This window comes from Pristis pectinata, chromosome 20, assembly GCF_009764475.1.
Source record: "Pristis pectinata isolate sPriPec2 chromosome 20, sPriPec2.1.pri, whole genome shotgun sequence".
Taxonomy (NCBI): Eukaryota; Metazoa; Chordata; class Chondrichthyes; order Rhinopristiformes; family Pristidae; genus Pristis; species Pristis pectinata.
Genome location: NC_067424.1, coordinates 21552192 through 21564907, shown reverse-complemented (window position 1 = coordinate 21564907; position 12716 = coordinate 21552192). Strand labels below are relative to the sequence as shown.

At 37.9% G+C, this 12716-nt stretch overlaps 1 protein-coding gene across 3 annotated transcripts in view; it reads right to left on the bottom strand.

Annotated features, from left to right (window-relative positions):
• LOC127581002 (innate immunity activator protein-like) overlaps positions 1–12716 on the bottom strand; it is a 60374-nt gene that overhangs the window by 5931 nt on the left and 41727 nt on the right. For 2 of the 3 annotated variants that reach the window (XM_052035053.1, XM_052035054.1), the window contains 2 exons: positions 11169–11321; positions 6818–7544 (listed from right to left, as the gene is read on the bottom strand). In XM_052035053.1, coding sequence (XP_051891013.1) covers positions 6818–7544; positions 11169–11321 — 880 coding nt within the window. The remainder of the gene's footprint in view (positions 1–6817; positions 7545–11168; positions 11322–12716) is intronic. The other variant, XM_052035055.1, reaches the window with a different exon arrangement.

Below are 12716 nucleotides of genomic sequence, written 5' to 3'. Positions count from 1 at the left end.
TGCTGACAGTGCATAATTAAAATCCAGTCAAACTTGACTCATGAATTTATAGGCACTAGTATTGCAGGATATGATTTTCCATTAAGTACTGTTCTAGATGAAGCTTCCTATCAGAAAATCAGACCTATAAAGTCTTCTTGTTACACATTGATTAGGAATATTCTATTTGATTAATTTGGAAAATGCCAGTTTCACAGGTTAAGTGCTGAGTTAACTGTGACCCTAAATCTTTCTAGTCTGCCTTTAGTTACTGCCACACAATGCAAGATACTTGAACAAGTGTTTTTTCCTTCTAAGTTACAGTACCCTCTAACCTGGCTCTCATACATCTCATCTGTTGCAGTGGGCACAACAACAGGATGTGGTTGAGACGAGGACAAATAACAAAAGTTATTATCTGCAAAATGCTGTGAGCACACATTTAACTAATAAAAATTCGGTAAGATATTTACTGGTAATAAACTGCTGCAGCTGCAGATTAGTCTTCAAGAGTTCAAAAGGTCCATGCAGAATTTCAACAGAGATGCATTATAAGGCATATCAGTTTTGTTAGAAGCTAATGCAGGCAGGGGCGGCACTGGGTAAAACAAAATGATTGGCTCTACCATTAAACATGTACCTTTTCAAAAGGAATTTAATGTGAAATCAGCCTTGATTAGTTCCCTAAATGGAAGAAGTGTGGTTTAATGCTTCACTGTTGGAATTCTGCATGGACTTTTTGAATTGATTTAGGCTGATTAGCAGGTGCATCAGTTTATTGCTCCTGGCAAAAAACCTGGAGGTCAACCATTAGTTGTGTTACCTGATTATTGTTGCAAATGGATTGCTGTATAGAGTGAATGACAGCATCATTGGCTTGCATTGCTTTGAACCATATCGACCTTGAAATTCTGGAGAACCCAAATGAGTGCACCAGACTTATATTGTAGCAGTGACTAATGACTATTTTGATTGTGGGAAATTTGTTAATACCTGGTTCAGTGGGGTGAGGGAGGGAATGCTTGCAGCTGTAAGTCCAATTGGGGTGGGGTGGAATGACAATGTGTGCTGTGGTTGAGTGGGAAGGGGAACAAATAATCAGGATCTGACTGTGGTTAGAAAGTGGAGGGAAGAACACTCAAGGCCTGTAGTCACCAGGCGAGGGGATAGTGTTTAAGACCGGTGTCTTAAATAGGGATAGGTTAAGTTTAGAATACATGGAGGTTTAGATTTCACAGTGCTGGTGGAGAAATCTAAAGTGATTAGACCTGGAGTTGGGTTCAAGGACAGTGATCCTGTAAATGGGAGAGATTATGATTGGACAACAGTTTTGTCCATCAGGGGTCAGGGTTTTGCTGGGTCAGGAGGATCAGTCAGATGGGTTTCAGAGAATCAGGGGTTTGAAGGGACCTCAGGTGTTTGGGAAGATAGGGAGGTCGAGGGAAATGGTGGGGCTGGGGATCTGGGAGCAACATCAGAGGCTGTTTGGGTGCTTGGTTCAGTGCAGTAAGAATCAAGAGTTAAGGGAAGCACAAATGTACAGGAGTCCCAATCTAGTATTGCGAATACCTAGTTGCCCTGGCAGTGTTCAGTTCAAGATATTCCCAAAGACAAAGTGGTCTGTGCTCCTGCAATGCTTCAAAAGGAGAGTTGCATGGGGAATGATATCATCCTACAGAATCCTGTTGCAAAAATTGGGAAGGGTGAAAGCATGATTCATGCCAGGAAGTATCCAGTTGGATTTCTAACATGATGCTTATGATTTGGAAACAGTCATTATTGCATTTCACTCTGATTGAAAACTGAATTTCAATTGCATTTTGCTGACAAAACTGTCATGCAATGTAATTTCTCAGCAAATGATTCTTCTGTAGTCAAGGACAGTCCAAGTACATTATCATTGATACCATATAGATTTTGTTCTGCAATGACAAGCTAGATCGAAAAAATAGATCCAAGACCATTTATTGCACAATGTTAATGAAACAAAGGTGCTCTAATCTAAGTCCAAAATTGTTGATGATTAACTTACTGAGTGATCAATATTTAGATCAGAAGGTTTTATAATATTTTCAAAATTACGGAGAAATTCTGCATTGTAGGATCGTTTATCAGTTGGATAATAATCTACCAAGAAAAAGTGCATTGTCACACATAGCACGGGGGTGTAAATACACTTAAAAACTTGGAAGGAAGGTGAGCTCTTCAAGTTCAGTTACATTAACATAAGTGAAACAACTTTCTAAAATGAAGTAAATTTACTCTAACTTAACATGCAATATCTTCTCATTAGTTGACCTCCATCTGACTGGTCAATCAGAACATTGTACTTACAGCTGAAGTCATTTTGCTGATGTTATTCATGATTCCAAGCATTAAAGTTAGATTCAAAATAAAAATCAATTTTGTGGCATAGCTCTTATTGTTTTTGTGACCATGATAGAAACCTCCAAAAGCATACATTTGCATGTACAAGTATGCCACCTAAATTTCTCAGGTACTGGACCATAGCAAATAGAGCTTTACAGGACCGATTGAAAACAGAGCAGCTAAGACAAGGTTAAAAACAAATAGAAAAATTTGGGTGGGAAAGAGGGCACGGTCAAAGAGTAGGGACTCTTTTGGAGGCTTTTGAAACCAGCTGCAGGGAGATTGATAAAAGGAGAAGGCCACAGTACTGAAAGCAAAATCATCAAAGGTGGATTGGGGAACAAGGAGATACTTGTAGTCTGAGAAACAGTGAGTGTTTGCAAGAATACACACCTGGAGAAGATCTCCAAGGCAGGTTGTGGAAAGATTTTAAAGTCAAAAAAAGGATTTTGAAATGAAAGAAGATTAGAAATCATGGTGGTGTTCAACCTTATTAGTTGCTTGCCTAAACAGTGGCCACTAAACAAAGATGAACTCAAATGACCCTTGAATTGTAATGTGGCCTTTGGAGTGTAAAAATGGTTTGTGCTGATATTTTTATTGAACACGTTATCGCGAGACAAGTCCCCTTATCTGGAGTAAAGCTACACTCCTTCATTATGCATGTTGGCACTGTTCATATCGTTAGTCATAAAATCAAAGCTTTGAGGTCTTCTAAATCTGAATGTTTTCTTTGAAGATTTTTTTCCTATCAGTGACTGAAGTATGAATTCATTTTGGTCTGACTGCCTCACCACCTCCCTCTCTCCCACCCCTACTCCTCAGTACCTTGTTTATGTGACCTCTGTGAGCCTGGTCACTGAGCATTGGGAGCCTTTTTCAAACTTGAATCATTGCCAAGCTCATTCCTCTTTGCAGTCATATCTTCATACACACATAAGGCTCAATTGTCAACATTCCAGAGTTGAATGCACAACTGATTTCCCATCCATTCCCCTGGAAAATGAGGCTAATTGTCACTCCCTAGTACCTGTCCCAGCAATGTTTATATAATCCCTGTAAAATCTTGTTTGTTTCAGTAATCTCTCGACAACTACAGATGCATTTGATGTACTGGTTCCTGTGATGCCTTGCAGGCTGAGACCTTTATACCATTTGATTCAAGAAAGACTGATCTAGTTACATTTGTGACAATCAACATAATGGGAAGTAATATGACCACTGTGGAAAATTCCAGAAATGGTGGAGGTACATTTGCTTGACTTCTAATTTCATTGGGATGAGTATATGTCCTGACATGCTTTGTCTTCTACCTGTTTAGGCAGCTAAGCAACACAGCAATGTTTAAGCATGTAACAAAACCCACATGAATTGAGAAGAGATGACAGTCTAATCTAATATTAACTTGCCTGAACACAAAATAGACTTTCTACTTGGATTAAATAGGAATTGTTCAATTGCAGGTTTCAAGCTGGAACTGCAATAATGTGTAAAATTCTGTAAACAAATCGAATAAATATGCAATAAATATTTCTCTGAAGATCTTTGCATTGAACTTGGAGATGGAAAATAACTGCTTTCAATTTCAGTTGCATCTTATGCTTTCACCTTGTAATCAATTGGTCAGGCATAATTTGTCAATATGATTTATGAAAACTAGTTCTCTGAGAAGATAGCAATATGTGACAAAGTTATTTTAAGATCAAAACTCAGTGAGTTGCTACTTAAAGATACTTACAATAATCTTTGGTGTGTTTATTTTAAATTATGACCAATTTTATAATTGTGTCAGAGAGGTCAAGAACTAAAAAGAGTACAGGGATCCTAAAAATTACAAGAGTAGCAGTGCTTCAGCAATTTTCTATGCTTTTGTGTATTTGTTATCTTTTCAATATATTAAAAATGAGCAGAAATATAATGATGTAAAGAAGGAAATAAATATTCTTCTCTCCATCATCCCCAAACAGCTTCTTTACAGGTTAGCTGGAAAGGAATAGGAAACCAGTCTCCACTGAATTAGGCTTGGATATGTATTTCTAAGGGATATAAAGGCGGCCTGGATTGTACTACTGAAAGTTGGTGGTTCTGGAATTCCCATGCCATGCATCAACATGCCTTGGATATCTGCAGGTGCAGAGAAAGATGAAAGTGGTTGGAGTTGGACGTTGGTACATATAATTGTCCGTTCCACTGTTGGACTCATCATTGAGTCTAGCTGTGGCATTTGAGGAAAGTGTTCTCCCGTTGTGTTTTGCACTTGGCCTTTGGCTTCACGCTAGGGAATGCTGGCAAATGAGCAGTGACCCCTTTCATTTGAATGGTGTCACAAACCTTGCGAAAAAAAAGTGCAATTAAGTGCTTCATTCATCAATTATTTGTTGTCATTTTAATGTCCCTGTGCATTTATTTTTGTAGATTTAATATCTTTGTAATTATTTTTTGTTTCTTTAAATATGACATTTATTTGAATGCATTTTTTTAATTCTATGACTTACAGGGGCACTTAAGCACTTCTATAATGCCTTTGACAGCAAACAAGAGGTAAATACTAACAAGGTTTTCCAGAGGTAGGGTCTCAGAAAATGATGACTGAAGTCTGTTTGCTTAGTGCCTGCTCTACCTGCCAGACACCTGTCCACTCCAAAGGGTCAGCTCATCTGGCCCTCTGCATCTGTAGAATGAAAGTGGATGTGAAGATCTAGTGTGGCAAGCCCAGCTCGTGGCTGGGTCCAGAATGATCTGGCCCAATGTTACTCTCCCATTCTAGATGTCAGCTTCAACCATGTAGTCACAGTCTCTCCTTTCAGCCAGGTGTCTTACCTAGACACTTGAACATGTAAACCGGAGGAACACTAAGTGGGTGCTGTGTCGTTCCAGCTGCTTTTTTTGGATGCTGCCCTTTAAGATGGATGGAAGCTGATAACTCAGAACATTATTCAAAGATAATTATGCAAGTTCTTTCTACCACTGTCTTCTCCCATCTTCCAAGTCCCCTGGCCACTATTTATTCATTTGTCAACCTCATCCAAACAGATTATTGCTGATTGATTGTTTATCTAATTTCTTTTTGTGGCAACTTGCTTCATTCGATTTGCTGCCACATTTGTAGTGACAAATACAGCTTTTACGTCAGAAATGCTTTGGGACAGGGATACTATAACAGGTAATTCACTATGTGCATGTAGATTAGATTAGTTTGGATTGGCATCATGATCAGCACAGACATTGTGGGCCAAAGGGCCTGTTCTTGTACTGCACTGTTCTATGTTATTGTTTTTTCCTATTGAGCTCCCTGTTGGAAGCACCAACACATAACATTTATCCTTCTTTCAGAAGAGGAGGGAAGAAAATTATTAAAAATTAGTTATTCATCAACCATGGTGAATTTCTCTGATAATACATAATCTGTGATTTGCTGTAATTTGTCACCATTGCAAAGAAAATCCTGAACATGTAACAATAATCGATTTCTATACAGTTAGATGATATGAAAAGGACTAATAATTTTGATTGATTTTCAGGTCTCACTCCTTATTGACTGTATAACCTAGCTGACTGGATAATATGAGTTTGTGAATGAAGTGTAATGTAAGCTGAAGGAACAGCAACTCATCATCCTATTAGGAATATTACAGTCTTCTGGATTCAACACTGAGTTCAACAATTACAGATAATGAACACTTCAAATATGTTCAGTTTTTTTTCCTGAAATTTTCAACATCCATATTAATTCCCTTGGGTAATTTCAGATAATAGTTCTGCTTTTCAAATTTATAGCTTGTCTACACCAATCTTATGCTCCACTACCACCTCTGTCACCTTGCTCTGTCATTGCTTTGTTACTCTACCTACTTGTGACTATATCAGAAACATTCTGGTTTGTGTTCTATTTTCCTTTCCCCTTTTCTCAGTAGCTCAAAATCTATTCATCTCCAAAATGTTGCAAAAATGATAAAGTTCTTCAATCCGAAATATTGCTTCCCTTTCCACTGATGTCCTGCTGAGTATTTCAATCATTTTCTATTTTTATTTCAGGAGTCTAGCTTCCACAGTGGGAAAGTACCATCTATAGGTTAAAACAGTTTAAGAACTTAGATATTTCACTATGTCTGCCTTTTGGCTCTAAACTTATCTCAAAATCTTCTTTGATCCAGAGCAAGATATTCAAATTTTAGACAGGGAGCATCCAACAGCCAGGAAAGATCACAGACCACAAAAATCGACAAAGCAACTCTGTGGATCTATACTCTGCCTAGTTCAGTTCAAAGTAGTCATGAAATATTTGGTTAACTTCCACAAAGTGTTATGTCATTTTCAGAAGCAATCAGCACTGGTGTAAACTAAAAATTCTACTTTGTGTGAACTCATTATTTAATTTTGCTTATGTTATATTTGGCTTTATCTATTTTTTTTTCATTCATTTACCAGATCTACTCTGTACTTTGAAAATGTCTTTGGATGATCTCACCTGCAAGGGGAGTGCTGGCCAACGCATGTACTGTTCTCGACTCCTGCTCTGTGTACGTGGACCACGGAAGGCACCCTGTCTGTCCAGAGAGTGAGGCCGTCCATTTCTCTGCCTGGCTCTCTCATGCCATGATTGTAGCTCTTCTGATACAACATCCCTTAGCAAGCTTCTGTTAGGGTATTCTTTTAGTGAGGGAGTCCGTACGATCCTGCAGTGAGATGGAGTAATTCGCTGCACTGTCAGTGAATTTTTCTCATCACTGTATTGGCAGTCTCTGTACAGTGGAGGGTTGAAGTATTGCACAGCACTATATTGGCGACTTGGGTGATTTTCCCACATAGGACCCGCTGCATTTCCCTCTGTGTGCTCAATTGCTCTATAATGTGAGAAAGGCTGGTTTGGGTTACACTGGTAAAATCCATTAACTGGTAAGGCAGGTGTTTCGATGTTTGCAGGCAAGTTGTATACTTGCCAATGTCTGGGTGCTGCTGCATTATATTTAAGAGGTGGTGGAATATACGTTGGAGTTGAGGTTCCAGAGCTGTTAGGCTCTGTGCTGGCACATCCACTCAAAGAATAGGGCCTCATGTGTAAACTCTCATTGGCTTTATTTCCAGCAGCACGATAATCTGGCACAATAACAGTATAATTTGTCGTTCTTCTCTGGGGATGCAAGGTGCGACCTCTTTGATCAGGAGTTGCTGGAAAAGGGCTCACATCCACATATCTGTTTGGCATCAAACAAGGCAAAATAGGTTAAGTTATTAACTTAATATTGACCTGAGTTAAATACTCCAGCCAGTCAGCTATCAGCTATCTATGAATACAAAATATTAAAGTATTAACTACAAATTAAGGAATAATTGAGAATAAATTGCTAATTTGTGGTCTGTAGAAGTGGCTTAATTGCTGTAGCCCCAAGCTACAAGTGGTAGTAGATATACATGATAATGTTGACATAGCTCACATGATTAGAACACATGACCATTTCAGATTATAACTATGAGAAAACTTGGAGCTGTATGGCTTTTTGTTCATTTGTTCTGCAGACCGCACATCACCTATCATACTTATTATTTGTAAGTTTTGCATAATTTCTCAGTAACTCTCAAATGTAATTAATAAAACTCCAAAATATTTATGTTTGTATCATTCAACAAGATTTGGCAGGAATTGTTTCCATGAAGTATTTATTTCTGTCCATCTAAAATTAATACTTCTAACTAATTGGGTTCAGAAGCTCAATTCACAGATACTACAAGGGGTTTTGTGATATGAAATTCTGGGGACCCTACTCTTCCTCAGAACTGGTGACATCATGGTATCCTAGTTATCACTCACTGGAGATATTAACTTTGATGTAAGTTACCCAGCAACACACAGACTTGGAGATTCACTGGAGGACAATTAGTTGTGCCCTGTTGGTCCAACTGAGGGAAGCAAGGGATCTTCAGAGATATCATAAATAACACGTTATATTCAATGGGGATTTTAGTTTGTTAGTGCCACATGATGTATCAGATAAGCATTATCACATAAAAATTGGATACCAAGTCACATGATGGGATATTAGAGCAGATAATCAAAGATTGGTTAGCATGTTATATTTTAAGAAGTATTTTAAACAAGAAAAGAGAGATAAATGTAGAGAGATTTAAGGAGGAAATTTCAGATCTTAGGACCTTGGCAATTTGACCAGGGCTGAAGTAAGTATAATACCTGACTTATCAAGGGGCAAGTTATCTCAAACTATTATCTGGCTGAAGAAGATCATGAGAAGCCCTAGTGGGATTTAGGAATCATACAGGGCCCAAATGATACTGAGCAAGCAGATTTTCTGCTGAATTAGTGCAGTTAATTGGGCTGTTTAGGAATGGTTCAGGGGCATTGAATACAAGAGTAAGGAGCTTATAGTTCAACTTTATAAAACATTAGTCAGACCTCAGCTGACACTCTGTCTGTAGTTCTGATCACTACACAATAGGAAAGATGTGATGGTGCTGGAGAGGGTGCCAAAGAGATTCACCAGGCTATTACCTGAGATGAAGCATTTTAGTTATGAGGGGAGACTGGAGAAGTTAGGTTCATTTTCCCTGGACTGAAGGAGCTTAAGTGGGGACATACTGAGGTATAGAAAATTGAGGGGTATGGACAAGGTAAATGGCAGAAATCTTTTCCCCTTATCATAGATGAACAAATCTAGAGGACATCGATTTAGGGTAAGGGGTTAGAGGGATTCCAAGGGGGATTTTTTTTCAATTAGAGAATGGTGGAAGCAGAATCACTGACAGCTTTTAAGTAGTGTCTTGATGACCACTTAGATCACCAGCCCATAGAAGGCCATGGGCCGAGTGCAGGAAGATAAGATTAATACAGATGAGTGCTGACAGGTTGATCTGATGGGCTGAATGGCCTGTTTCCATGCTATATGATTCTATGACCCTAGGAACTGAAAGTCTTGGTGCAGATTTAGGGAACTGTGGAAGGCAGGTCTTTTTGCCAAGGGCAAAACTTGGGCCGAAGTATGCACAGGTTGAAAATCCAGATAATTCCTTTCCACTTCAAATGATTTTTGCCCAGATCCTCCTTCTCTCAAGCCAGGAATTTCTTTTCCCCCATCTTGTTGACTGCTGAATACATTGTTGATTGGAATAATATATTTTTGTCTTATTACCTACTAATATGCAAGAAAGTTTAATATGTCTTCTATTCACTATACTTCATCTATCACACTTTTAGAATAATATAATTTCAAAAAGGCATCACATCCTTTTATTTCCTAATTACTAAAAACAAAACATAGAAGTTCTGGGACCAGAATGTCGGACTCTCATTACATACTTAAGGCACACAGAGGGCACTGGACACATACAGTGACATCAAAAGCCATATATATAATGTTTTGGCAATATTTGCTCAAACTTCATTTGCATCACTGAGGCCCAAAAATGGCATGTACCATTCACTGAGGCAGGCCTAATCAAGACAGTTTAAGCCAAATTTGTGTTGGTTAAAAGGGACCAGCCTTTCCTGCTCCATGGTTGTTGAGTCCAATGCATGAATGTTCCCCGAAGTAATCTTTTTTCAGAGTTTTTCTTAGTCCTCCTCCCTTCAGTGCTGCTATCATTCCAGCCTCTGATCATGTTGTGTTCCTGAACCATTGTCCCAAAACCCCTGCTCCACAGGACTTCCATCCTTACCATCAATGCTATGACCTGACCGCCAAAATCTGTGACCTGGCCTATCCTACCTGTCAGCCCCACAAGGTTTTGTCTCAGTCTCCATATCCCTCAAACCATGACCTTTCCTTTGCAAAGCTCCATCATTGCAGAGCTGTTGAAGAAAAAGCCTTTTGGTCCATTTGTAGGTCAATTTTAACTTGTGTGCCACCTTGTGCCTTTTGTAAGATCAGACATTACGGGAGGATAGGACACATACAAAGTATCCATGGGTCCCAAGACATCACTGGTTTAATGTGTGGAAGAAGTTATAAATTTTTAAAAACTTGCACAAATTAGCAATCATCATCAGAGGGACCATTAGAGTGGCTGGAACCGGAAACATAAAGAATCCCATTCATGAATTGAGAGGAATTGATTTATTTATATCAGGGTTTTAACATAGAAGAAGAATCATATTCTAGTCAGCTATGTCTGACCTGGAAGTATTTGATATTGTTGTGAGTCTCTTCCTTGCTCTGAACTCCCTCATTTTGATTAACACAACAAAATTGTAAAGAAAAATTATAATAAAAGATTATTTTCCAAAACAAATCATAATGACTGTCAGGAATATAGTATCATTTTGGTTATATCAATTTAAACCTAAAATGCAAATAACGTCCTACATTGCTGATCAAGTTTGTTTTGAACATTTTTACCTCCCAGACTAAGGAATATTAGTTTGATTGCTTCAGGACATTTTGGTTTTCATATGTTGAACTTTTTATTGGTACTTCATTCAAATGTTACGAAAGTTTTAAATTAATCCTCTAATTGATGGGTGGTGATGATGATCCATTTTATGGTTTGTTTGAAGTCTCTTTGTAACTAGTCCTTTGTTGTGGTTTAAATTCAATATTTGAGCCTGGCTAGATTGATATTGCATGCCCAGTGTAATCTGTAGGCATTAAGAACTGAGTCAAATTTCACACATAAGCATTTCCCACTATTGAACTTTAGTACATGCAGGGAATGGATTTACTGGTAAATCATTTAATATCTATTCCAAAGATGGGTTCTGTAGCTCTTAAAAAGTTTTAGAATATCTTTGCATATAGTGTTAGTTAGATTAGAACTGATTCCCTTCACCAGATAAAATATATATTAACGTTTCTCTCATTCCTTCTTACCTGCCTGTTTGATGGTGAATACGTCCTCTCATTTCTGGTGTTGAGGGTGCACTTGCTGAGGTTTGATTCTGATAGGGACTGCTCCTCATTTCAAAATGCTGAAAAGGTGAGATATCACTCAGACCAGATTCTGATGGGGTCACTGCTGGACTGCTGAAAAATTTAAAAAGAGAAAAAAAAAGTGGCAAATAGAAATACACAGAATTGCATAAAATATTGGGCATTCTTCTGTCAATAGATCATCTTAACATAATACAGAAACAAAGGGATAAAACAGATAATGTTGAGTGCCTGTCAAAGTTTCCATAAGTTAACTAATACATCCAGCTATTGTAAGGTAAAGCTGGACATCACAACAGTTTGTTCTACCTGAAGTTTATTTGACTCTTATATTGGTAGTTGCTATTCTGCCACAGAAATATCACCCATCCAAACCTTCTTAGAAGCTTAAATATCGCGGTAGATTTATATCAGTATTACCTTATTCATATATTATTTTGTTTTACTTTCACTGAAATAATGAGAAGGCCTTAATACCTCTCTTCAAATGATCTTGTTGCTTTGAAAAAAGACATTAATTGAGAATACTTCAATGCCGCTGTGTAAAAAATTTTCACTCTATATCCTAGCTATCAAAATCCTAAAATGAAAGATCCATATTGCTCTGATTGGTTTGCTCCAATTACACCAAGGAAGTTGGGTTGCTTGACAATGGAGTGGAACTGCGACACATCTAATCAACCACAGGACTTGGCTGAAAAAATGTGCTTTGGAACACGGCAATGTGCATTTGAGTCTGTCATGTTCTACCAAATATTGAAATCTCTGGCCTACTCACCCACATAGACTTTTACAGATAGGTTCAAACAGGTGATCAGATTGAAACAGTGGGTAATGAAAGAGACCATATCTCTAAGTTTTTTTCAAATTGAAGCAACTCTGCACATATAGTATATACACATGAGTTTCAGAAGAAATTGGGGCATGAATGAATAAGATGGCATTTAATTCATTTAAGTTTGGACCAAACTAGAAATATGAGGGGGAAAATAAAGTGAATGGATACTTATAATTGACATCTGAGAATCTCTTGTTTTAATTGGAACATTTCTTTATTAACAGCAGGCATGTTAGTATATCAGGTGAAAAGTACTAATGAAATAGTTTTTTGTGAAAAGCTGCAGAGATGTTGCCTTGTAACTAATTCTATTATTCCACCAGAAGAGGACCACTTCTCTTAGGCCATGATAACAATGAACAACTGATGTGATTTGATGGGTTTCACTAGAACCTGTGTAAAAAAAAATGAGGAAGTCAGGCAGAAATTTTCTAACTCTCAACTACAGTGACTTACAGAATAAGTTATCAGGCCAGCCTACTGATACAGAGATTTAGTAGGGTGGAGAGATAAAGAACATTTCTGGAGAGAGACATGAATGACAAAAAAATGGCTAATGGAGCTAAACCGTGAAATATTTATTTAGATTTAATGGTCTTTTCCTGCTTTTGAACATTATGCTTGTAACTGCTCCTCTGTACCAGATTGTA